The 27,523-nt window shown below is 46.8% G+C and overlaps 1 protein-coding gene across 3 annotated transcripts in view; it reads right to left on the bottom strand.

Annotated features, from left to right (window-relative positions):
• Positions 1 to 27,523, bottom strand: part of LOC121167804 (guanine nucleotide-binding protein G(olf) subunit alpha) — a 145,819-nt gene that overhangs the window by 36,270 nt on the left and 82,026 nt on the right. For all 3 annotated transcript variants that reach the window (XM_040997446.1, XM_040997447.1, XM_040997448.1), the window contains one exon: positions 5,703 to 5,800. In XM_040997446.1, the coding sequence (XP_040853380.1) occupies positions 5,703 to 5,800 (98 nt within the window). The remainder of the gene's footprint in view (positions 1 to 5,702; positions 5,801 to 27,523) is intronic.

Here is a 27,523-nt window from a genome sequence, read left to right on the forward strand (position 1 = left end):
GGAAAAGCCTCCTGACCCTATTACAGGTGGGCTGTTGGCACTACTAGGTTAGATAAAACTGGGCAATAAAACCCTAGAATAAATTTCATGCCCAGAAAGCTCTTTGTCCAGCAATAGCTCAAAAGAGGGAGTGGGAAGGAGAAACAGCAGGGATAAGTGGCCCCGTGTCCATATAAACTCCAGTTTCTGGATTTAGATTGAGCATCCTCTAAGTCTTTCTGACAAGCTGCCCATCCCACCTGTTGATTGCATGACCTCATCAAACTCTGTTGGCTGGCTTGCTGCTACTCCTCTGTCTTATGTTTCAAATTCTTCTCCCCAATCCCCCGCTGTCTAGAAGACAGGAGTTTCTACAGACTATGGTTTTAACTCTTGGTGGACACCTAGGTCTTCCTTTGCTGGTTCGTTCCCCCCAAATAATGGTAATAAGTGGGGTTTAGCCAGGTTGAAGCCAGGATCCCAGAACCCAACCTGGGTCTTCAGTGTGGATAACAGGAACCACAGTACTTGAGTCATCATCTGGGTGTGCATTAGCAGGCAGCTGGATCAGAAGCAGAACCAGGACGAACTGGCATTGGTATGGACACATCAGACAGCATTATAACCCCTGTGCCAAACACTAGTCCCGGCCTCTAAATTCTTAACTGGCAGCTTAGTCTCTGGACCCCTTAATGGAATTTAAGCATCACCAAGAAGCACCTCTTCCCCGAAATATTCTGGGGAGTTCTGATAGGGAAGAAACAGCATTAGCAGGTGTCACAATGACTTCCTTTACAATAAGCATCCGAGGTCACAGCACTAAGTCCTGTAGGGTAGGGGAACACACTCAGAGGCACGCTGAGATATAAGCCAGATCTTTGCCGAGAGCAACCGAGATGAGAGAAAAAGAGAAAGCAGTGTCAATTTGCTGGAAACCTGGGCAGGGTGAGAGGAGCAAGCCCAGGGCTGGAGAGGCTGGGCTGCGGAGTGCACTTCCGGGAGAAAGTCAGTTTTTCCCACTGGAAGCACCCTGAGTAGGGGGAGTTGTTTGCTGAATTACACAAATCCAATGGTCTTCACTATCACCTTTTCTCAAGAACGTGTGCCTGGAGTGTGGGCATGGGGCAGTGAGTGGGCTGTTCCCTGGGGAGGACACACAAGGACACACAAGCCGCACAAGGACCATGGCCTTTGGGCTGGATGCCAAGGTCATGTGCTTCTACTGGTGTGCTGTGAAAGTCTAATTTTATGGGCCCAGCGCAGTGGTGAGTGGTTAAGGTCCTTGCCTTGCACGCCCGGGATCCCATATGAGCGCTGGTTCTAATCCTGGTAGCCCCGCTTCCCATCCAGCTCCCCACTTGTGTCCTGGGAAAGCAGTCGAGGACGGCCCAAAACCCTGGGACCCTGCACCCGCGTGGGAGACCGGAAGAAGTTCCTGGTTCCCGGCTTCGGATCGGCTCAGCACCAGCTGTTGCGGCTCACTTGGGGAGTGAATCATCGGACGGAAGATCTTCCTCTCTGTGTCTCCTCTCTGTATATCCGCCTTTCCAATAAAAATAAAATAAGTCTTAAAAAAAAAAGTCTAATTTTATGAAGGGCTGGTGGTAGCGGATGGAAGGAGCGTCTACTTTTTTCTCATATCTTCCTTGACAGACATACATGTTGGCTCACCGCACTTACTGAAATGGCCCTTGTTTCCAAAAATTCTTCATTTCTCAAACCCCAAATTTGATCCCGGAGGAAAACTGAGATGGTTATTCAGAGGCAAGGGGTTATTGATCCAACATGACTGACTTCCAGGTGTGTTGACTTGGAGAGTTTACCCCAGCTGGAAAAGTCACCAGACGACTAACCTAGGAGAGTGAGGTCTGGGGTGGTGGGCCAGCAGGGCTGCCCGGGTCAGGGGAAGAGAGCTGGGAAGATGGGTTTTCACTCTTTATAGGGTTGGAGGGTGAGGCCTGGCCTGAGGTCCCAGGAAACCACTCAGAGGGCAGTTTGGATCCGGGGTTCTCTTAAGTTTGTAATCACAGAACTAAACGCTATTTAAAGATCTCAGCTATGATCTTGCCTGTCACTGCAAGGTTGTGAGGGTGCCTCAGTTTACCTCTCTGGGCCTCACTTTCTGTGTCTGCCGTGCACTTGAAAAGGACAGCATTTCAGTAATGCTTATCTGTGCCAGGCAACAATAATGGTGTGAGAAGAGATGTCATTATTTTTCCCACTTAGGTGATTTGCCCAAAGCTCCCACTAGGGGTTAGTGCTGTAACCGGGACCTGAATACCTACCAGACTCACATCATGCAACTTTCACTTGTTTGCTTAAGATTTGTTTATTTATTTGGAAGGTAAAGCACTCCCATCTGTATATTTACTCTTCTAGGCAGTGGCAATAGCTAGAACTTGGCCAGGTCAAATCCAGGACCCTGGACCTCCATCCAGGTCTTCTAATAAGGAGGGCAGAGGCCCAAACACCTGTGCCATGGTACACTCTCCCAAGCAGCATTAGCAAAGAGCTGGATTGGAAGCTGAGTAGCTGGAGCCAGTAGGCCAGGTGGCAATTTACCCTGATATGCCCCTCATCATGTCCCTTTATTTATTTGAAACATATTTTTTGAAAGGCAGAATTCTCCCCCCGCCCACACAGACATACACAGAATCTTGTATCCGTTAGTTCACTCCCCAAATGGACCTTCAGGCCAGGGCTGAGCCGGGCCAAAGCCAGGATCCTGGAACTTCATCCTGGAGTCCCACCCAGGTGATCATCTGTACTGCATGCCAGCAGGGAGCTGGATCAGAAATGAAACAGCCAGAACTCAAACCAGCTCTCTGCTATGGGATGCTAGGGTCACAAGTAATGGGTGGATGAGCCTACCATGCCACCATGTTGGCTTAATGCCTTTTTAAAAGATTTACTTTCACACATTCTATCTTACATTAACCTATACATTCTATCAACCTGGGGATGCAAGAATGAGTTGCCATTCCTTTTTCTTCAGCAAAATGCCCGTTAAGACAGTGAGCAGCACTGAGTATCCCTCAAGGCCAGGTTTTGGTCAAGAGACGCTGAAAAAGGATGCTGAGTCACAATTCTACATCATCTTCCAATCAAGTCTGGGTGATTTATATTATTAGGAGCTGTCCTAGAAATCCCAACCACTGGCTTTTCTGATACTCCTTGCCTTCCTCTAAAACAGTCTTAGAGAAGGAGTGATGGCGAGTGAGTGCGTGGGGACAGCCTGCCCTTGACATAGCCCCACTGACACCTCCTGTGATGTCCTGGGGTGTCCCAGCACCCCCTGAGCATCCCCATGCTCCCTCTTCTGAATCTCAGTCCTTTTGGTTCTCAGGGGTCACAACCAGCTGTGGGGTGAAACCCAGCTTTGCACTAAGTACCATGAGAGTGACCCACAAACTCAACTTCAGGACTTGTAAAGCACAGCAGCAAATGAGAAATGTCAAAGCACTTTTCTAGCAAATTTCAAGTTCATTAGTAGGCAGTTTCCTTAGCACACACAAGGGAGGATTTACACAAGCCTCAGTGGTCATTTTAGAGTAGGTTTGTACCCTGTTGGTGACGTTTGTAGGACACGCGGGCTTTCAATGAAATGAACACGTGACACTAAAGTATGTTCACAGCATAGCATGTGAGGCTTCCATTCACAGTGCAATGGTAGGCATCCAGCTGCGGTGGTCAGCATTCCCATCTCCGTAGGCGCCTCTCTTCTTGGGGGTGCAAATGTCTGGACTCCTGTCTTACAGTTCTTCATAATTTTGCAAAAAGTCACTATACACTGAGGTCCCCACTGTGCTGTGGCACACCAGAGCTCAGCCATCTTGTCTACCTGGACTTTGAGACCTCTTACTCAACTCCTTCTCTCCCTCATCCTAGCCCCTGGTGGCCCCTATTCCACTCTCTACTTGGAAATCACCTGCTCTTGAGCTGGCTGCATGCACCTGATGCTGGGGCGCCGAGGGTGGCACAACTGGTCCTTGGAGGTTGGTTGCCAGAGGAGATGAGCATCAGTAGTCGTCTCCCTGCCCGCCCTGACCTCTGCCCTTGGTTGAGCACTCCACCCCTGCACTGACTTCCCAGGCAGCATCTGAAAGCCTGTGCCTGCAGCCAGCCTGGCCTGACCTCCTGCCCTCTGTCTTGCCTCTGCTGTGCCGTGTGTGTATTGCGAAGGCTTTGCATATAGCACTGTGCTCTGGAACTGCTGGTGCCTTGGCATGCCCACGGCATGTCCCACCCAGAAACTGGGCTACTGCTGGGGATGCAGGAGGTACAGCAGTCAAGGGAAGAACCCTCCTGCAGGGATGGACCTGCAGGGATGGCTTAGCTGCCAGGGTGCCCTGAGGTCCTCGTGAGAGGTCAGGCAGATGCTGCTGCCTCCTCTTGGGCTTTGCCTGCTCCCCTCTCCCTCCTAAAGACAGAGGCTTGGCATTCTGTTACAGCGGCAGCCATTGGGTGGAGCCAGCAGCTTCTCCTTGGAGCTCTTGGCTCCTTTGATAACTTGCTCACCCCCTCACACACACCTTCAGCCTCTTCTCCAACTCACAGCCTCCCGCACATGCAATCTCACACCACACCACAGTGAATGGCATCCAGATCCGCCAGGGCTGTCCTGAGCCCCTGCCTCCCACCCCTTGTCCTGCCCACCCCTGCTCTTGACCTTGGAATCCCAGCATCCCCCTCCAGCTGCCTGGCCTGAGGTGTCCCGTGGAACCTCCAGCAGACGAACACGGTAACTGCTCATTGCACTGGAAGGGAACCCACACTCCTCTCTGTGGCCCTCTGCCCTCTGAGGGTCTCCTCTTGTTGCTCTCCTCCTCGCCATTGGGCTTCTCTCAGATCGGCCTGGCAACACTGGACACGCCAAACCCTTCAATGATGAACTCACCAGAAAAGGCTCAGCCAACCACACAAAGACTCGACCTGTGTTCACCACCCAGCTCCCTGGCTTGTCTGAAACGTCCCCCATTCCCATGTTAAATGCTGGCATTTAATGCTGCTCAAGCGTGGGTTTTTAAGAGTTTGTAGAAATACATAAAGTGACTCATGTCTTGCTGTCGGAAGAATTACAGAAAAACCAACCACAAAAAGTTTTTGTTAGCTAAACATTCAACACATCTACAACTTCTTGAGTATTCAATATTTTTTTGGGGGGGGGGATAATTCTTTTCTAATAGCAAGAAAATAGGCCTAAAAATAGCAGAAAGAAAACAGGAAAGTGTCAAACCTAGCACTAGCATCCTTATTTCTTTTCATTATACTTCTAAATAAATTATTTACTTATATTCATTATCATCTATCTTCAAGATTCTAGTTACCCCTCACAAGTCTAGGACAACCACATAACTTTAGTTAGGAACCCTGGCTCTGAAGGGAAATACTGTTATTTACTTTAAAATGTAACATGGGGATATCTGATCACAAATTTAACTTAGTTAAATTCCAACTTAGTTGGAAAGCAGCGAATGGTCAGAAAACAACTATCAGGCCAAATGGAATGAAACCATTTGTAGCTCATCCCCAAAGCACTGACTCCTATCAGGTTGCCAGTCTTCCATCTACTAAGAGTGCCTCTTGTAAAACTTCGATTCGTAGAGCTAAGGGTGAATTTCTTGTTCCTTGCATTCAGGCGACTTCTGGAACACTGGCTGGGCAGCAGAACTGCCATGAACCTAATCAGAGCAGGACAGCAAGACGTGCGGGAACTGACTTACTATTGTGCGCAGTCGATCAGCTGGTACTCGTTGGACCTCTCAAAGCACGCCTTCACGCCCTCATCGTCCCAGAGTTTCTTCACGTGATCGAAGAACTCCTAAGGTTTGAAAGAGTTACAGATGAGAACATACAAGTGCGACAATCCATTACAAAGCTAAAAGCAAAACGTCTGAAAAAAATATTTTGTAATACACATGACTTTCCACGTGGAAATCCACACACAACAAGGCCTGCACGCCCTGCCTTCCGGGCGATGACAATGGATGCATACGTGCTATGATCACTTAAAACCAATTGCAAAGCATTGCTGCCATTCTAGAAAGTTGCCCAAAAGGGAGATTACAAGTCAAAAGTCAATGTCACCCATTAACTAGAGAGACAAGAAACAGCACACTTTGGAAGTTCCTGGTATGCAGTTATTAACTGGCACCCTGGCAAGGAGACAGCCCACTTGTTACCGTGTCAGATTCAGTCATAACTGCTGTCTTCTACGTTTGTGATGAGGAGCCATGATTAAGTACAAACACAATTTAAAAAAAGAAAAGATGGATTAATTTGACCCAGATGTGCATCAGCTATGTGAAAACAGAATGTTTAAGATAATGTGTTTTGGAAATAATCATTTCTTTGGTGGCAAGTTTAAGAGATGAGAGTGAATGTGTGTGTGAACTGTCATGTTTGTTCCCGCAAGTCACAAGGTTGCTATGCTTGATCTCAGCCGTTGTGGCAAGCAGGTGCCCTGAAAGAAGAACTTTCCTATTGCAAATAAAAGGCGAGCCTAAGAATCCATATGCATAAATCTATCCAAACTGAATTAACAACGGCAGGGAAGCCAATGCCTACGTGAGTTAAGAAGCTGTGTAAAGGTTCACCAGACACCTTGTTGGAAATTGCACACCTGCCTCACCCATCATCTACCCCAGTGGCCTGCAGGCAGGGACTGGACGTCACGTGGTCAGTGGGCAGCTGTACTGCTGCCTCATTCAGCCACATTTCCTAAGAATCAGCAAAGATTCCCGAGTTTTAAAAAAAGCGTGGTGGAAGAGGAGCTGGCCCTCTTTTAGAGAGATTCATGATTTCAAGTCCGGTGAAGTTTGATCTTACACTCAGGGAGAAACTTTTTGAAAACAAAATAAAAATTAAGATAAAACTTGCCACCCAAACTCTTGGAAAGGGAAGTGCCCCGAGCTTGAGTGTTACTAGCTGTGTTACTAGCTTGTGGTAATCACGGGGCCAATCTGTTGAGGTCTGCTGTGTGTCTCTGCATCCATGTGCCACCCTCTTCCTCTTCAAACCCAGCTGGGGCAGGTGCAGTGATGCAGAGTTAAGCTGCCACGTGGAACGCCTGCATCCCATCCAGGAGCATCAGTTCCAGTCCAGCTGCTCCACTTTGATCCCATTCCCTGCTACTGTGCCTGGGCAGCAGCAGAAGATGGCTCAAGAACGCAGGCCCCTGCCATGCTCAGGGGAGACTCAGATACAGTTCCTGGCTTTGGTCTGGCCTGGGCCCTGCCTGTTGTAGGGGGACCGGGAGAAAGTGAACCAATGGATGAAGGATGGAAGATAATCTCTCTCTCTCTTTTGTTTATTATCCAAATAAAGACTAAATACACAATTCAAACCGCCACAGTTGACAACAGAAGGCCCATCCCCACCCAAAGGAGAATGGCCACACCCCTCAGATGTTATTCTGTCTCCCTAGATTTTCATTTCCTCTGGAAACTTTCCCAAGAATTCATATATATCCTTGGTTTTTCTTCTACATGCCTCTGAAGACACATACCCCATTACACTGTTATTGTGAGGGATGTTGGAAGAGAAACAGGCATCTGCCTATGGCCCGCTTTGGGCTATCTGAATTCTCTATGATGAATGTATACGGTATAAATTTCACCACATTTACTCAAATATGAGCATCACTCCCACCACCATGGTATGAAACACCATGTAAGAATTATCACCTATAACAGGGATCCAAGTGGCAATGTTCAAAAAGATCAACATAAAATTGATCAATAAAAATAAGATAAAAACTGAACCTTTGTTTCTGGTTTGTAAAAATTAGGAGAGTGGCCTGAGAAAGCAGTGGTGGATGGCCCAAGGCATCAGACCCCTGCATTCAAATGGGAGACCCAGAGGAAGCTCCTGTTTTTCAGTTTCAGATTGACCCAATTCTGGCCATTGCAGCCATCTGGGGAGTGAAATGGCAGATGAAAGATCTTTCTCTCTGTTTCTCTCGCTCTCTCTCTCTGATTTTTCAAGTAAGATAAACACATCTTTTTTAAACAATTAAGAGAGTAGATGTTTAGTGGCGTGCATAAGTTCAAGACACCAGCGTCCCATATCAGTGCTAGATGGGGTTCCCAGCTCTCAGCTCCCCAATCCTGAGGGCTCTGGGGGAACTGAACTGGTGGACAGGAGTTCTGTCTCTCTCTGTTTCTCTCTCTCTCTGCCTTTCAAAACAAACAAACCAAGACAGGAAAGCACACTGGGGCATAGACCTTTAGAGAGTCTTCAGTGGCTTGTGTGTCCCAAGCCACGTGTGCGTCAGGTAGCCGTGGAGGAGATGCTGCTAGAGCTGACCCAGGGACTGAGCACAGTGGTGAGGCCGAGGCTGAAGGCAGCTGAGTCCCCACTGCCTGCCAGGGATCCCGCCCCCCGTGACCTGGTGTCATGCCCACCCTCAGACACAATAAGGACCTTCATGATGAAAATAATTATGATCCATTAGCTTTTCTGTAATTGCTAAGACCACAGCCTCCTGTGATTAAGCGTATTTCTTAAATATTTTTATGTCTTTGATGTTAAATGTTCTGCTCTCCAGCTTTTTCCTGGATGTTGTCAAAACCACAGTTTATGCAATTACTTTAGTAGATTCACTCTGAACAGGACGGTTGAAGCTTCAGGGATCTAGCAACAGGGGCAGGCTAGCGCAACCCAGCGGAGCTTGGGAGGACTCCTGGGGCAGGAGGGCTCATTGTTATTTCCCAATTCAAAACTGTGTTGCCAAGAGTCTTAGTGTGAGGGAAGCTTCCCAGATAAGCCCCAGTCTCCAGACCAGAAGAGGAGCCAATGGCAAGGTCTGGGACTGCTCCCTCGGGGAGAATTTTCAAGCCAGAGGCATTGAAGCAGATCCCTGAGGACTGCCGCAACTGAGGGTAGACACATCAGTTCCGGTGTGTGTGTGTGTGTGTGTGTGTGTGTGTGTGTGTGTGGAGAAGGGATGCAGTGTCTGCTTTTCAAGGGGCTCAAGCTCCACGGAAGACACCAGGATGCTGCAGCTGTTGTTGCAGGGACTCCCCAAGTCACCAGGGACAATTTCAAACTTAACACAGTCGAGAGAATGGATCCAGTGGCACCATCTGTGCAGCCTCCACATTCATCAACACATACTGATTTTCTTTCATCTACATCTCATCCCCTTCTACTATACCTTTACTATTTTAAAGCACATCTTCCGTCATGTTATTTTTAATTTGATACTATTTCTAAGACAAAGACTAAGAAAAAGCCATTAATGCCACTATCCCAATTAAAAAAAATATATGTATACAAATAGAAAAAAGGACTCCAATAAAACGACTAAATATTGGGTCATCCGTAAAGGTTTTTTTTTTTTTTGATGTTGTTGTTATGATTAGATATTTGCTCAAAGCTAGGCTAGTATTAAAAATATGTTGCCTTGGTGCCGGGTCCATGGAGTTGCAGTCCCTGTTTTTAGCTATGGTGCTGGCATCTCATACGGGCACCGGTTCGGATCCTGGCTGCTCCACTTCCAACCCCGCTCCCTGATAATGTGCTTGGGAAAGCAGTGGAAGACCCCTGCACCCATGTGAGAATCCCGGAAGAAGCTCCTGGCGCCCATCTTTGGGTAGGCCAAGCTGTGGCTATGGCAGCCATCTGGGCCAGTGGATGGAAGATCTCTGTCTTTTCTTCTTTGTTGTAACTCTGACTTTCAAATAAAAATAAATCGGGGGGTGGAGGGGTTCAGTGCCATGGCTCAACAGGATAATTCTTCACTTGCAAGCGCTGACATTCCATATGGGTGTTGCTTCCTGTCCTGGCTGCTCCACATCCAATCCAGTTTCCTGTATCCATGTGGGAGACTCGGAAGAGGCTCCTGACTCCTGATTTTAGATCAGCTCAGCCCCTGCTGTTGTTGCCATTTGGGGGGGTGAACCAGTGGATGGAATATCTTTGTCTCTGTCTCTTGTTCTCTCTGTAGATCTGACTTTCCAATAAAAATAAGTAAATATTAAATAAAAACACATATTTAAAAACTAAGTCAAAATATGCCACTTCCAAATATGCCGCATTGGCATACTGATGGTTTTGAGCTGAAAGAGCAGCTAAGAAAAGCAAATGCAAGAACTTTCCGCCCTCCCTGTTTTTACCTAAAAGAAGGACGGAGTCTCCTTTCTCCTGCCCTAATGGCATTTGGTGAGCGACTCTTTTCACCTGAGAAACACAGCAAGATGAGGATGAATCCGCAAACCTCACTCAAACAGCCTTTGTCTCCCGTTAGTTCTAGTTCCCGCTCGCTCTCAAAGTTTATCACGCTTTGTTAAAATAGTGTACAAAGCTCTGAGACTAACTACTTTTTTACTTTTAGGAAGACTTCAAAATAGTGGGAAGATTGGTATGTATTTCTTGTGCTGACCTGGCTTCCATCAGTAATTCACAGGCTCCACCTCATTTAAGAGGGTCGAGGGAAATTCTTCTTTCCCCATTTAATTTTCATGCATGTTTTTTTTGGGAAACTGGGGATGCTGAGAGTAACGCCAGCAACAAAGTTGAATAACATGAATGAAATAATTTCAGACATGTGTGTTTGCATCTGAAAAGAAGATTCAACGTGAATAGGAACGGTTCTAGATATCTAGGAACATCAAAACTGAAAGAATAAAAAGTTATTCAGTGCCTTTCCCCCCTTGTATCACCTACAATGATAATCAACATGTATTAGTCACATGTTTAGGGGCTGGTTACCTGTTACGGCTCCCCTTCTAGTCCAGCTCCCTGTTAATGTGCGTAGGAAAGCTACGGAAGATGACCCCAAATGTTGGATCCCTGACACCCATGTCATAGAAATCCAAGCTCTTCACTTCCGCCTGGCCCAGAACTGCCCTTAACATTTGGAGACTGAGCCAGTGGATGGACTGTCTCTCTCTCTCTCTCTCTAACTCTGCCTTTTAAATAAATAAGTAAATGTCTTTGTTTTAAAGATACGCATATGTTTATCAACTGAAACACACACAGTCATGACTCTTACTTAAGGGACATGGCGTTGTATGATGTCAAATGATCAAGACATTCTACCTACTTTTTAAAGACGAGGCTTTGAATTCTTAAAGTATCATTTTGGTTTTCAAACCCAAATTTAAAAAATGTAACATTTTTTTAACTGCTCCATGATTTTCCAATCGGTACTGTTTTCTACAACTACCTGTAGAGTGTGATACTTTTCTTACCAGAATTCGTTTACTCTCAAGTTCTTCATAACTGCTCTAAAATCAGAGAAACATGAGACAAATAGTATGTCTTGCATAATTTCTGTGCTCCGATAAAACAAGGAAGTCCCGCTTCAGTTGTGTGGGACATGTGGGATGGGACTTTTTCTTACACAACACTCGGCAGTGCATTTCCCATCTCTGGGAATGAATAAGCCATTTTTCTGGCCTCCGTGCTCCAGCTGCACACTCTGCGTGTCCAGGCAGATCTGCTTCTCGCCAGCTGTGTGTGTCCAGCAGTCCTTGCTGGCCACGGGCTTGGGGACGGGAGGGGCAGGGCAGGGCACTCCACTGTCCTGGTTCCCTGCAAATACACTTCCTGGGCTCTGTATCAGGAACACACACTTCTTCACAAAACCCCTTAGATGTTTTGTTGCTGATCATTTTAACTCCGACATACCCACGACTTTCCTACTTGTTTATGACACCAACTACTAGTGTGAAAATTCAGAAGCCAAGTTTGAGGGTTGCTGCTGCTGCTGTGTGTGTGTGTGATGGGTCTGCTGCTGCTGTGTGTCTGTGTGTGTGTGTGTGGGTTGTGGTGTGTGTGTGTGTGTGTGTGTGTGTGTGATGGGTCTGCTGCAGTGTGTGTGTGTGTGTGTGATGGGTCTGCTGCTGCTGTGTGTCTGTGTGTGTGTGTGATGGGTCTGCTGTCCGGGCACTAACTTCGTGGCTGGTTGCATTCAACCTCTCCCTTCCCCTCAAAACGCACTCTCCTACCTCTTAGGCCATTTTATTAACATGCACAATAACTCTGTGAGCACACTAAATCCTTCCTGAAACAAGCCGAAAGCAGCAGAAATGAAGGTTGAAAGCCATGCTTTATGGAAGCCCGCTGGACACTGTCCGCTTCTATAATCACACAAACCCTACAAATAGGCAGGTTCAGTTCTGTTCCCTGAAACTCAAGTTGAGGTCTGATGCATTCAAAACACTCCTGCTCAGCACAGCTTGGGCTACAGATCTGATATTTCTTCCGATGGAAAGCAGGTTGATGTCCGTCTGTCTATGCCTGCTCACCTGAGAATTCTGTGATTTGGAACTTTTGTTCATCCAGAGATCTAACGCAGCACAGTGAAAACATTCTAGAATCCACAGGGACCTTCCTTGGATGTCAAAATCCAAGGATGCTCAAGGCCTTTTGCAGACAGCCTCCACACCCCTTGCAGTGCCTCTAAACCGTCTCCAGATGACTTAGGCTAACCAGTGCCATGGAAATGCTATATAAATAGCTGATGTACCATATTGTTTGCTGTGTAGGCAATAACAACGAGGGGGAAAGAACGCACCATTCAGTATAGATACAATGCTTCCAGGCGACTGTTTTCAGTCCCAGGTACTTTAGAAAAGTCTTCAGTTTTGGTGCTATCCAATCAGTCATCTTTTTAAAAGTATTAAGCTGTTTATGTATTCTAGGAAAAATCTTTGCCCAACCCAAGTTCAGAAAGACTTCTTCCATGTCTTCTTCTAAGAGTTGGGCAGTCTAAGCTGCTTTGTTTGGGGCTTGGCCTGAGGAACAGGTCACGGTTCCCCTTTTCCATGGAGATTCTTTCTTTTTCTAACACAAACGAGAGAAAAGGCCGTCCTTTCCTGAGTTGCCTTTGGTGCCATCGACCATGTGGATATGGGTGTACAGGTGGACCCTCAGTCCCGTGCCACTGGTCCTTATGCTCATGTCAGACTGTTTTTGATTATTGTGGTTTTACAGCACGTCTTAAAATTAGGCATCTTCCCATTCTCCAATTTGCTTATTTTCCAACCTGATTTCAGCGGAAGTGGGTATTTCTGTCTTTGATCTTGAATTCTGCGGGCTTGCTGATACACCTGTGGGTTCTGGTCACTTTCTATCTGGGGCAGAATAGAATTTCCTGTGGCTTTAAAGAACAGGGGAGCCAGCTGAAGGCTCCTCAGCTTACATTGTTCTTTCTGCTCTTACATGTGTTTAAATTTTTCATTTTTAAAGATGTCTTAAGATCTGCCTGGGGAATCTATCTTTGATTTGTAAATTGCAATCTCAGGAAACAACTATAATCGCATAAAGTGTTAGTAATTGGATTCATGATCCAAAGCAAAGAATTAAATAAATCTATCCTCTGGTGATGGGAACATGTAATTCTCTTCATTTTTTTTTCTCTTTTAAAGAAATTAATCTTTCAGCTTTTGACTTTAATCTGTATTCCCACTCCTACACCTAAGATTCTCTATGTGCCACCCCAATTTTCTGAGAAAATTGTGCACCTGCAAATGCCAAAGACACTCACCAGAAAAACTTATTTGTGTGTGGGGGGAACAGAAATGAAATAATCAGGTATTTTCATTAGGGAGAAGAGACGGAATCACGACTTCAGTCTTTAATCCAGACAAGGATCTAAGATCACTGACAGATACTTTCGTTGGAACATGAAGCTTGAATTACATAACATTCTAAACTATTGTTCTTACCCTTGACCTTGTTTTACTTTTCTTTTTCTTTTTTCTTTTCTTTTTCTTTTTTTTTTTTTTTTGTTTGGAAAGGTAGTGAGGAAGATCAAGAGCTCTCATTTTCCCGCTTACTTCCCAGATGCCGGCAACGACCGGAGTGGAAGCCAGGAGGGTCAAACTATTGGAGCTATCACTGCCCCCCACGGTATCAGCAAGCAGGTGGATCCAGGTGCTCCATCTGCCAGTGCTTGCATGTGGGATTTGACCTGTACCTCCCCTTCCAAGCTCTAAGTGTTAAGAAGTAAAGTGCAGAGGGAATTTCTTTTGCGGGGGGAAATAAAGCTACCTTTAAAGCAAGTGTCGATACACCTGGTCTGGCCATATTCCAGCTAGCTCATCAGGACCACAGGACAAGATACACCTGAGGGGTCTTCAAAAGGTTAGTGGAAAATGAAATTCAAAGATAAGTGCTTTTCGACCAAAAATGTTGGACTCCAAGTGGGCAAAGTTCGTGAAAACACCCATTATTGAAAAAACAAAGCAGCCTAAGTGCAGGTTTCACAGTCTTTTGTGACTCCAAGTTATGCATCTTTTAGCTATATTTTAAAATTATTTTTTAAAGCATTTTTGTTTCGGTAAAGTGTTAGCACAGGACACATTAAGAATGCCTAAGAAGGGGCCTGGTGTGGTGGCTCAATCTTTACCTTGTAACCAATAGGATCCCATATGGGCACTGGTTCATGTCCCGGCAGCCCTGCTTCCCATCCAGCTCCCTGCCTGTGGCCCTGGGAAGGCAGCTGAGGACGGTCCAGCGCCCTGGGACCCTGCACCCACGTGGGAGACCTGAAAGAAGCTCCTAGCTCTTGGGTTCAGATAGGCTCAGCTCCGGCCATTGTGGCCATTTGGTGAGTGAACCGTAGATGGGAGATCTTTTTGTCTCTCCTTCTCTCCATAAGTCTTATTTTCTTTCCAATAAAAATAAATAAATCTTTTAAAAAACGAATGTCAGAGAAGTAAAATGGAGAGAGGATTTCCTTTTGGGGGGGGACACAAAATAACATTTATGGCTGCTTGAGCACAGATGTTGGTATGGACCAAAGAGAGGCACTTTGGCTGGTGCCAAGGCAGACTGTGTGTGTATATATATGTGTGTTGCATGTGTGTGCACATAAGTGCATGTGTATATGCATTTGTGATTGTGTATGTGTGTGTATATTTGGCATATGTGACTTGTGCATGTATGTGTATATATGTTTATCCATGTATGTGTGCATGGTTACCTGTGTACATATGCACACATGTGTGATCATGCACGCATATCTATGTACATGTGTCTATGGTTATGCGCATGTGCGTGGTAGGGTGTGGGTTATGTCAGGGAGGACAGGCTGAGTCTCAAGACAGCCTGAGGAAGGTGACCCACCATGGGGATGGCAGGTGGGAGTCAAGGCAGTGATCCTAGAGAAGACTTCTGTGGCTCTGGCACAGGTAGGTGTCTAGGAATGTGGCACTGTAGGTAAAACCTACAGTAAAACCATGGCAGGCTCCAGAGTCCACCAGGCCAGAGACACATGAGGAGCAAATAGAAGTCTCTAGAACTGAAGTCTAGGAACAGTTGTTGAGTGTAAAGGCAATGAGAGAGATTTCCGGACTTACGCAGAGGTGGGCCCATATCACCAGCACAGCAAGGCTATGCAGGTTCCCTGCAAAGACCGGCATAAGGGACACTGTGCTCACAGCTGACCTCTGATACAGTCTGCAGACCTCTGGATTGGCCTTCGCTCTTGGGATTTTCTTAGCAAAGGCCCCAAGGGTTGTTGACCCTGAATGCTAGGCAAGGAAAGCAGCCGCAGGACACTGTTACCGAAGATGCACGTGGCTGCCTCAGCCAGGCCTGAAGACTCGCGTGTTGCAAATCAAGTCTCCAGATACCCGCTTAGGATACCAACCACTCTCCCGCTCCCGGGACAGCCGTATCCACAGCTTCAGTCTTTTCAGAAGTGGCGATGGGTTCAGCCTCAACGTGACCAGCTGTCCACATTGGGCAGTCAGCTGGGAAGGTCATGGATCTGGATGAGCAGGTGGTATCCTCACGAGGAATGGCAAAAGCACGCCGGGTTTTCATTTTGTGAAAGCGCAGCCCAGAGCTCTGTGGCACCTGACAGGCAAGGGAAACTTGGCACCTTGCAGAGCTGGAGGTACTTGGATGTAAATCCCTGCACACACGTGAAAGCAGAGATCTCCAAGGCTGCCAAGGAGCTGCTCTACAGTTCCATGCCCCTGTGATCTGGCACTGGCCACCCGAGACCACAGCTTTCCTCTGGTCGGTGAACCCCGGATACCACGTTCATCAGTCTTGGGGTGTTTGCCTCGGGTCATGGAGATTTCTTCCAGAGAGGAGACTCTGATTTTTAAGTTTTATGTCTTTCCTCTTTCTACTGTTTAATGCAGCAGTTCTCTTGTGCTGTAGTTGATGTACAATGCAATTCGCCCACTCAAAGTATAGAATTCAGTATACTCATTGAGTGGTGCATCCACCACCAAAAACAAGTTTAGAACTTTCCCAGCATTCCTGGGAGAAATGATGGATCCATCAACAGGAATTTCTCCCCTCTCCCAGCCTCCCCAACTACGAATGACCTTCCTGTCTCCAAGCATATGTCTATTCTGGTCAGTTTATATGCATGGGTCACTCGACAAGTAGCCCTCTGGGACCCGCTCCTCTGTCTTGACATAGAGTTCCCATGTTCTAGCATGTAGTTAGACTTAGTCCTTTTGCTTGCTAAATAGCATTCCACTGCATGGATCTGACAGATGCTTGGGGCTGATTTCACTTTGTGGCTACTAAGAGTGAGGTTGCTATGGGCATTTGTGCATGAGTGCTAGTGTGGACTCATTCCTCTCCCACATTAACAAGTGGGAGCAGGACTCTGCTCTTTCTTTGAGAAGTACTGGTATAGTCACTGACTTGACATGCTTATTAATTCATCCCTCGACATTTAATGAAATCATGGCATCCTTAGCTATCTCCGTAGAGGTAGGGGACCCACGTGAGACTGGTAGATGATCTACCTCCTATAGCTCCAGAACATGTTTCCGGATCTAAATTAGAGCACAAATGGAACCCCCCCGCCCCAAAAGTCTGGAGCTCCTGACAATTCCTAAGAGAAGACAGAAAGAATCACCCAAAAAAGGCCCAAGGGCAGCTCCTCCTCTGACCCACTCTCGTGTGTGCTTCTGTTCTCCTTTCATAGCTCTTTTCTGGGTGTGCTCCTGGAACAGGTGACATCAGTGACAAGGACAGAGCAGTTCTGCTTCGGAGCTGAGGATGACCTGGTGAGTGTTTGGGGTAGGGAGTGGCTGGGTAGGGAGGGCTGCTATGCCTTGTGTCCCCTTGCAGGGTGTGCTGGCCACTGATCCACTCAGTGGATATTTAAGGATGACCTGGTGTGAACAAGCTGTGGGAGGGAGCAGAACACGCCAAGTTAAACGAAAGGGATTTGGGCCAACAGATGCCTGGGATTTCCTTGGCAGGTGATGGTGGGGGCCCAGTGACTGCCAAGCTGTTGGCCTCGGTGGTCCATTCTCAGTCTGCTCTCACCAGGATGACCATGACCTTGTCTCACTGTGTCCTTGGCTTCCCTGGCATCACCTTGCGTTTGTGTGTGCCTTTGCTGGTCTTTCTCCCAGCTCCTCCTCCTGGAGGGCCTCCCGTTTAGTCCTGGGTCTTCCTCTCTGCCTAAACTCATTTCCTTGGTGATTCCTCTGATTTGGCGGCTTAAACACAAGAACTAGTTGAGCAACTCCAAATTCCCATTCCTGGCTTAGATCTCTCCTTTGAATTCAGTCTTGCACATCAACACCTCCATTCGAAAGGACAGCCACGCTGAAGCAAACGCAAATTAGAACTCTCACTAATCTCTATCCCCAACACCTGTTAAACTTGGAGCTCCTGAGGCCCTGAAAAGGCTACTACTCTGGCTTAACCAGACACATCTGGGTGTCAGCGTTCACCCTGCCTTCTTCTCACACCCCACCTGTAACCCTTAAGGAAATGGTAGTAGTTCCTCCAAATATATTCCACTACACGTTCCTGATGGAAGCCATCGCCACCTAACACGTGAAATTCCTGCCATAGCCTCTTTGTCAGCCGGTTCCCACCTTTCCTGACCACAATCTGCTCAACTCACGGTGAAAACATGAGTGAGGTCCCAGCTGCGCTCAAAATCTGCATGGCTAAGTGATACATAACGCGGTGAGGAGCAGTCCTGGCTCCTGGGATAACATCACCCACAGGAGAAGAAAGGTGATTCTGAGCCAGGCTGCAATCTTGGTCCCACCTTGAGGATGATATGCTGAGGGAAGGAAGCCATCTCCACTTACAGGAGGCGCAAGGAGTAGCCAAGTTTACACAGCCAGAAAGGAGAAGGGAACTGCCAGGAATGCCAGCTGCGAGAGCGAGTGTTTGATGAGCTCCGAATTCCAATTTGGGCAGATGAGGGAGTTCTAAGACAAAGGGCAGTGATGGCCACACGATGCTGTGACTACACTTGAGGCCCCAGAGCTAAAGACGGTGCATCCTATGGCATTTATATTGTATCACTAGAAGAGACATTATGAAAACAGTGTATTCATTTCAGAATAAAATCCAAAGTCCTCACGATCTGAATCCTTTCTTTCTCTGAAATCTCTACCTGTCTGGCTTACTCTTCTCCAGGCCCAGGGTCCTGGGCACTGTGGGCCAGGTGAGAATCTGCCATCAGGCCAGGGGCAGTGGTATCCCTGCAGCCAGAGGTTCAAACACCATATCATCTTTGGCAGCATCATGCAAAAAGATGGTTCTAACTGCGGGGCCTGTGTCCTTATTTATCCCACCCTGTTGCCCACCACCAGCGTCCTGCATGCTCACTTGGCCATGGGTCTTTTTCTGCTGGCAGAGTGCAAGCTCTGTGGGCAGCTCTGTACCCACAGCGCCCAGACATGGACACATCCATGTGCAGTGACTGCATCTGAAAGGCATGTATGGATGGGCCATCACCAGGGTCATGATGGAGAGAACCCTTGTGAGCTAGAGAATGGATGAATGTGGGAAAAGGTCTGTGTGAGGCTATGAGAGGCTGTGAGCAGGGAAGAACAGAATGACAACGACAGGGCGTCCTAGGATGCTCAGACCTGCAGAACCGGAGCACTGAGAGACAAGAGGAGGGTGAGAAGGAACAGAAATGACAGTGGAGAGAAAAACCAGAGGGTTCACTTTAGGGCAGAGCAGCCAGGGGGCTGGATCAACTGCTTCCCAAGGGTCACAGTGATACTCCACAAGTCCAAATGTTCCAGTACGATCTAAGAACAATTTTCAGGGCCCGGCAGCATGGCCTAGTGGCTAAAGTCCTTGCCTTGAATGCTCCTGGATCCCAAATGGGCGCCGGTTCTAATCCCGGAGGCCCCGCTTCCCATCCAGCTCCCTGCTTGTGGTCTGGGAAAGCAGTCGAGGACGGCCCAAGGCTTTGGGACCCTGCACCCGCGTGGGAGACCTGGAAGAAGTTCCTGGTTCCCGGCTTCGGATCGGCGCAGCACCGGCCATTGCGGCTCACTTGGGGAGTGAATCATCGGATGGAAGATCTTCCTCTCTGTCTCTCCTCCTCTCTGTATATCTGACTTTGCAATAAAAATACATAAATCTTAAAAAAAATAATAAAAGGGCCCGGCGCGGTGGCGCAGTTGTTAAGGTCCTAGCCTTGCACGCATCCCATATGGAATCCCGGCATTCTTCCAGCTCCCTGCCTGTGGCCTGGGAAAGCAGTTGAGGACGGCCCAAAGCTTTGGGACCCTGCACCTGCGTGGGAGACCCGGAAGAGGCTCCTGGCTTTGGATCGGCATAGCATCGGCCCGTTGCGCTCACTTGGGGAGTGAATCATTGGATGGAAGATCTTCCTCTCTGTCTCTCCTCTCTGTATATCTGCCTTTCCAATAAAAAAATAATAAAAATAAATCTTTAAAAAAAATAATAAAAGCAATTTTCAGGAGCTGAAGATGACAGAAGAAACTCTGAAAACGGAATGGTTTCAGTTGTAATTCTCACTCAAAACTTGACCCACCTTCAAAAGCTTAGCCCTGAAGTTGGCAGGTTGTAGCAGGGCTTAAGGGAGAAGTTCATTCAAAGCAGAATCCGGGACAGGTGTTGTGATGCAATCAGGTAAGCTGCTCCTCGGCATATCCACATCCCACACTGGAGTGCCTGGTTCGGGTCCTAGCTCTTCCGTATTTTTTTGTTTTAAATTTATTTATTTTTATTGGAAAGTCAGATATACAGAAAGGAGGCGAGACAGAGAGGAAGATCTTCCATCTCCTGATTCAATCCCCAAGTGACCACAACAGCCAGAGCTGAGCTGATCTGAAGCCAGGAGCCAGGAGCTTCCTCTGGGTCTCCTCTATAGGTCAGGTTCCCAAGACTTTGAGCCATCCTTGACTGCTTTCCCAGGCCACAAGCAGGGAGCTGGATGGGAAGCAGGGCAGCCGGGACACAAACTGACACCCATATGGAATCCCTGCACATGCAAGGTGAGGACTTCCGCCACCAGGCTACTGGGCTGTGCCCTCTCTTTTGTATTTCTAATGCAGCTCCCTCTACTGTACCTGGGAGGCAGCAGGTGATGGTTCCTGCCACCTACATGAGAGATCTGGACGGAGTTCTTGGCTTCTGGCCTCGGTCTGGGCCAGCTCTTGCTGTCAGAAGGATGTCTCCCTGTGTCATTCAGATAGATCATACATACATATATACATAAAATCTATCTTTAAAAACTAAAACAAAACATGGTCAGCACAGGCATGGTACAGCAGATGAAGTCCCTGCTGCAGTACCAGCACCTGATATTGAGTGCTGGTCTGAGTCCCAGCTGCTCCACTGCCAATCCAAGTCTCTGCTTATGTGCCTGGGAAACCAGAAGAAGATGGTCCAAGCTCTTGGGCCACTGCCACCACATGGTGGACCCAGCTGGAATTCCAAGTTCCTGGCTTCAGCCTGGCCCCGCGCCCATCAGGGCAGGCACTTGGGGAGCGAGGCAGCAGATGGAAGATCTTAATCTCTCTGTTCTCTGGAACTCTGCCCTTCAAGCAATCAAAGAAACAAATCTTTCAAAAACGAGAATCATTTTTATCAGTTTTATGTTCACCACACACACACGGTAATTCATGGCAAATGAGTTACTAAGGGTGAATGCATGAAGGCACCTAGATTACAGAAAGAATATTTCTGTTGTCATCTTTATGTAAAATCAAATATTCTTCCTGCCACAAGCAGGGACATGTTCCCTAAGCTTCAGGGATACAGGCAACCAAGTTCATATTTGAAACAGCTAAAGCCTTCATATGGGTATTTCAAAAAGGTTCATGAAAATAAGGAATTAAGAGATAAGTTGACTTTGGTGCAAAGAATTTTGAAATCGCACTTAATTTTTTCCCTAATAAGCATTTCCATGAAACTAGAAAAGGCAGAGTGATGGAGGAAAAGGGAGTGAGATCTTGGATCTGTTCGCTTGGTTTTCAAAATGACTACAATGATGAGGGCTGACCAGGTTGAAGCCAGGAGCTTGCCACTCCTTTTGGGTCTCTTGCATGGATGGCAGAGGTCCAAACACCTGGCCCATCTTCCACTGTCTTCCTAGGCACATTCGTAGGGAGGCCACAGACGGGCACTCTGATGGATTCCACATCACGGTGGAGTAAGTAGCGGCTTCACCTACTGCCTCGCTGTCACCATCCATGAACCATGAAGACTGTTCCTATGTGCACACTTCAACCTTTTTTTCTTTTGGCACCAAAATAAAGGCATCTTTCAATCCCATTCTTTGGACATGCGCTTAGCCCTTATGATTGTTCTAAGGAACTGCCCTGGGATCATCCTACTGCTTGTCACTTTTCTGAGAAACAGTCCTTTGCACACTGGCTGCAGAGCACCTTCCCCACAGCACCTGCTTCCTGCAGGTGCTGGGAGGAGCAGTCATGACACTCCTCCCAGCTTAAATGCCACCAGGCCAGGATTAAACTCCCGGCCTCTTGCCTTCCCCAAAACCTGCACTCCCTGCCGCCTTCACTTCTCCGTGGAAGGCGCCCTTATTAATGGTGGCTCTGACCAAACCACACAGCTATCCTGGACGGGCCACATCTAACCCATTGTGTCTCCACTCCCACACACTGGGTCCCAGTTTGAAGATCTGAGCACATCCCAGGTCACACTTCCCCCTCCTCCCTGGTCTCTCTGTCTTAGCCTCTCTGCCACGTCTTCTCAAACAGCAGCCCACATGACCCTAACATAGCTTGGGACAGCTCTAGCTCTCGTGGTGACCTCTCGGCTGCCCTCCACACTGCCCCGCTGACACCATGTCCCCTTCCCCTCCTGTCCATTGCACCAGCCACACCTATCCCTCTCAGGGCTGCTCTCACCAGGGAGAGGCAACTGTTGTCTGGACACTTCTCTGCAAGCCTTGAGTTCTGTGCTCACACAATCTGGCAAAGCAAGAGTCAGTATGGGCTCGGAGCCCAAGGGACAGCTTGCCCAGGTGGCAGCCTCCTTCTCTCCCTGGCTTTTCCCAGGATGGGTGGCTCCTGGTTCCCCAAAGGCTGCTGCCAAAGCAGCAGATCACCTCTTGGCATCCATACACCTCCCCAGAGTACTCATCATGTACTTTTGATTTTAGGTCTGGAAAATTCTTAATTATAGCCAGTGATAGGAAAGTAAGCAGTGCACACATTCAGTCACTCCTCCAATGTACACTCCCAGGTGATCTATCACATTCCCTCCCAACACTCATAATTCACAGTTCTTCTTAAGGGTGGGACACCTGCTGCTCATCCTATCTATCTATCTATCTATCTATCTATCTATCTATCTATCTATCTATCCATCATCTATAATTTATCTGTATACCCATCCTATCTGTCCTTCTATCCATCTAGTGACCCACCCACCTAGCTTTCTATGTTTTTTTTTTTTAGGTTTATTTATTGATTTGAAAGTCAAATTTTAATAGAGAAAGAGGCAGGCACAGACAGAAACAGAGGGAAAGAGCCTGTCAGCTCGCTGATTCGGTCCTCCAATGATCACAGTAGCCAGGTCTGGACCAGGCCAAAGCCAGGAACCTTGAACTCCATCACTGTCACCCACATGGGTGGTAGGGATCCAAGTATCTGGGTCATTATAGGCAGCTTTTCCAATTGTATGAGCAGGAAGCTTGATTGGAAGTGGAGGAGCTGGCACCACCATACAGGATGTGACTACTCCAAGCAGTGGCGTAACTCTCTCATCATTTTTTATATCCATCCACCCTTCCATCCAATCGGCCCTCCATATTGCGTATATGTATCTGCTATGAACTCACCAAAATCACAGACCAAATGTCTAAAAAATGGATGCTGCAACTGTACTGAACATACAGAAACTTTGTCCTTGTGCCATTTCCTAAGCGTCACAGTATTATAGTTATTTGCAAAGCATTTACGTTGTATTGCAAGTCACCTAAGGATGAGTCAAGCCACACAGGAGGGTGTGCACAATGTGAATGGTTTCTTGTGCAAACACTGCACTGTTGCACAGCGGGGGCTCGAGCACTGTGCCTTTGGGTACACCTGCTGGTCCTGGAACCAGTGCCCCTTGGACACTCAGAGACAACTGCTTCTGTAAGGATACTTGAAAAAGCTTGTGAAAAAGGTACATTATGAAAGAAGTCTGCATGCATTAAAACTTTTTTTTTTTGCACCAAACTAATATTTTCCAATTCTATTTTCCACCAACTTTTAAAATATCCTTGTGTATATACATGTTTTCCATTGTTGTTGAAGGCTGTTGACCCACTGGGGATGTCAGAACATGAGCCATTGGACTAAACTGTCATTGTCGTTTGCTTTCTTTATTCAGTTTAGTCCAGTGGCTGTGGAGAGCTTAAACAAAGGGGAATGGAGAAGTAAGGACCGGGAGAGAAAGACAACTTGGAATGAGAAGAAGGGAAGACGGAGAGATGGAGGCAAGGCCAAGGCAAGGCTGCACCAGCACACCTGTGGTGATGTTAAAACAAGCCATTCTGTTATCCATGCCACTGTCACACTTGGGAACTCTGCAAAGCAGTGCTCTTAAAGAAAAACACATGCACGGCAGTGGTAACAAACTGAAGGCACCAGCTCACCCTGGGCTGGACCATGTTGTTGTAGAAACAGCAGAACATTTGTGCTTAAGCTGAACAAAGAACAGATGTCAGGCAAGGCAGTTAAAAGCGACAGCACATGACATTTCCATGGGGGACGACGGAGCCATGAAGCTCAGGAGGAGCAGTGGTGTGCTGTTTCAGGAACGATGCTAGAGGCTGGAGAAGCAGGCTGCTGACTCTGTGGCTTGTTAGTTCAAGGCCAAGTTTCCAGAGGCTTCGTTAGAAAAGTGAAGATTTGTTTAGAGAGATGTTCTAGAGCACAGTGCTTGAAGATGTAACACATTCGGCTGTTAATATGCCATTATGATATAAATATTGCTAAACAAGAAAAAACGTCCCTGAAATCCATGAAGACACGGAATAACAATACATCATTATCTACTGAGAAGGAGAAAGAGTTCTCATCCACAGGTTTTCCCCGCAATGCCCGTAAGAAGACAGGATCTAGAAAACCTGGGTCTCCCACAAGAGGGGCAGGAATGCAACCACTTAACCACCCCTGCCTCCCAAGGTCTACCTTAGCAGGAACTGGGAGTCAAGAGCAGGCATTCTGACGTGGGATGTAGGTGGCTTCACTGTTAGCCTCAATGCCCATCGCAGGTGTCTGAATGTGACAACTTGCATGTGTGTGCATAAGCATATATACACATTTATATATACACATCTATATGTTTGTACATATGTGTTGCAATGTAAGGTAGTATGTAGGGTTTATGTTTTTACATATACTCACACTCATATAGATAAAACACATCCTACCTCTTTGAGGACCTTGTGTTTAATGCTGAGGCTGGAGAACAGTCAGATACTAATGGCACAACGAACAAACAGAACTAGCGAGGTGGAGTAAAGATCTCGCTAAGGTGAACTCTGTGCCACCCTGAGTCTTTCTTCCATGAGGCAGCACTCAGGTACGGGGCTTTTCCTGGGGTTACTGAACTTGTTACTGTGTCTCTTGTTGACCACGAAGGCCCCATCTTAGTGCACGTAATGCTAACCCAAGATGATGCATATCTAGAGTGTTGTGTGTTTGCCATGGCAAACGGCATTTACTCACTGCATCTTTGCTATAGGAAAGCAGGAAGGTGCACCCAAACAACGGATCACATGAACTTGTATGACGCTGGCCCCAAAGTCCTATCACCCAGGCCCACCTGGATCTTCATTGGCTTGACCCCACTCTGAATTTGGAATGACGTCATTCTCTGAACATAATAGATGGTGTGTGACCGTAGTTCAAAAGACAAAGCTCCATATGCAGCCAATAAGGCATTTTATCATAACCATAAAGAATTAAAATGAGATCAGCCTCCCGAAATCAACATAACAATAGATATCAAAAGTCTTAAGAGCTGTATCTCTCGCAGGTGGTTTAGAAGCAACTTTGCTGAGAATACAAATCAGAGAATTATAAGCTGTCTCTGTAAGGATATGCAGATAAATTAGCAAAACATTACTTGTCTGTAATAGGACTAAGTGAGTAACAGGATGCTTGCAGGATGGCCATGCAGCCACGGAAGATTGGGTTGTGGGGGCTGGCTCTGTGGCTTTATCCCACTTAATGCCTGTAATGTTGGCATTCCATAAGGGCACAAGTTCGAGTCCCAGCTGCTCTATTTAGGATTCAATAATCCTGCTAGTGTGACCGGAAAGCAGATGACCCAGGAGCTTGGGTCCCTGTGTCCACATGGGAGACACAGAAATGCCTAGCTTCTGGCTTTGGCCTGGCCTAGTCCCGGCCATTGTGGCCATATGGGGAGTGAGCCACTGGATGAAAGCTCTTTCTCGGTGTGTCTTCCCCTTTCTCTGTAACTCTATATTTCAAACAAACAAACAAATATCACACTGTAGGAGCAGATCTATTGAATGGGAATGTTTCTAATCAGTGGAAAAGCAGGCTTGACAAACAACGAAGAACCCATTGCTAAAATGACAGGACCAAATTTCCACCTAGCCATGTTAATACTGAATGTAAATGGCTTCAACGCATCAATCAAGGTCATCACAATCAATTGATCAATCAATTACAGACTGGCAACTGGATCAAAAAATAAACTCATTTTCTGTTGCCTACAGGTGGCATATCTCACCAACAAAGATATGTGAAAACTGAGAATGAAAGGATGAAAAAAGATATTCCAGGCTAGTGGAAAGGAAAGTGAGCTGTTGTAGCCATTCTTATATCACATAATACGGATTTCGACATGAAAAACAGTAAAAGGTGAAGAAGGCACCACATAATGATCAGATCATCTAGCCAGAAGAGGTCACCTCACTAGTTTCTCAGGATGTCTTCTTTTTCATCTCTTGGTTTCTCTCTCTTGCTTTTCTTTGCTAGTCTGGATAAAAGTTTGTTTTGCTCATCTTAAAAACCGGCTCTCGTTGCAATCTGTAGTTTTTTGGTTTCAATTCTGTTTATTTCTGCTCTGATTTAAAAAAAATCATTTCTTGCTTCCTGTTCAGTTTTTCCTTTTATGAAGTCACTGAAATGCATGATTAGATCATTTATTTGGGATAGTCCCATGTTTTGTAAGCACCTGATATTATAAATATTCCCCCTCAATGCTGATTTTGCTACATATCTTCTTGGGTTTTTATATTTTCATCTTTATTTCCATTTCTCCAAAAAGTTTTTTTTTTCTTATTAATTTCTTCAGTGACACATAGGTCATCCAGCGGCATTTTATTTAAGGGGATGTATAGCAACTGTGTAATGGAGATGATCATATCCAGATGTGAGGATGCACATCTGGATACAATACAGTAGGCATCTCTACTTCCAGACAGACATGGACTCCCAATGAAACTGTTTACTGTATCCTGACAATAGGGATGCTGGACTCTCGGCCACTGTCCATGCCCACAATGTCAGGGCACACTTAAACAGCAGAATGACGGACTTATGACTGCTTATGAAGGATTATATTATTGTAATAATATAGGAGAAATCAGTGAGGGGTGGGAAGGATTTGGGGGAGGAGAGAGAGGAAATCCCAGAGCCTATGGAATTGTATGATAAAATAATAAAATAAATTAACTAAAAAAGAAAGAAAAGTAGGATTGAAAATCAGTTGCTATGCTAAGGCGACAATTTGGTTAAAAGCAGCGTGCCTGTCGGCCACACACTGTGAGGATGGTACTGAATGTCTCAGGCGCATGGGCCAATGAAAGCACTTCATTGTCCTTCATGACACCTTTCCTATACTAAGAATTTCACAAATCCTACAACAAGAGGGGGCATTGTCATGTTAAACACTGCATTGCCGGCTCCCTGACTGTCTTCACTTCTGGACAGAGGACCTGTCAGTACAGAGGAAATGAATGAATAGGGCAACGTGGCTGTATCCCTCCAAGGCAGTTAAATGGGAGCACTTTGGGGTCTGTTAGTTAACTGACTCCAGGCTTGATGCGGCTCACCATGTGGGCTTTTTGCTGTCCATGGTAGCTTCCAGGCACTGTGGGATGCTGAAACAGGCATGACCCATGACCTTTATTTAACCCACGGGTTTAAGGGGAGTACTTCGCCTTCAAGAAGGTTGTTCTTCCAGGTGGAGTCTGATGGGATTGGAAGAACCCAGGGGATACACAGGCCTTCGTCAGAGTTCCCAGCCACAGGCCGGAGGGTCTGGGGAAGCTGCAGTTAAGTTTGCTTTCAACCGCAACATGATCTGGTCAAGAATCAGGCTTGTGTTT

This window comes from Ochotona curzoniae, unplaced genomic scaffold (assembly GCF_017591425.1).
Source record: "Ochotona curzoniae isolate NIBS_2020 unplaced genomic scaffold, NIBS_Ocur_1.0 patch432, whole genome shotgun sequence".
In the NCBI taxonomy this organism is placed as follows: domain Eukaryota; kingdom Metazoa; phylum Chordata; class Mammalia; order Lagomorpha; family Ochotonidae; genus Ochotona; species Ochotona curzoniae.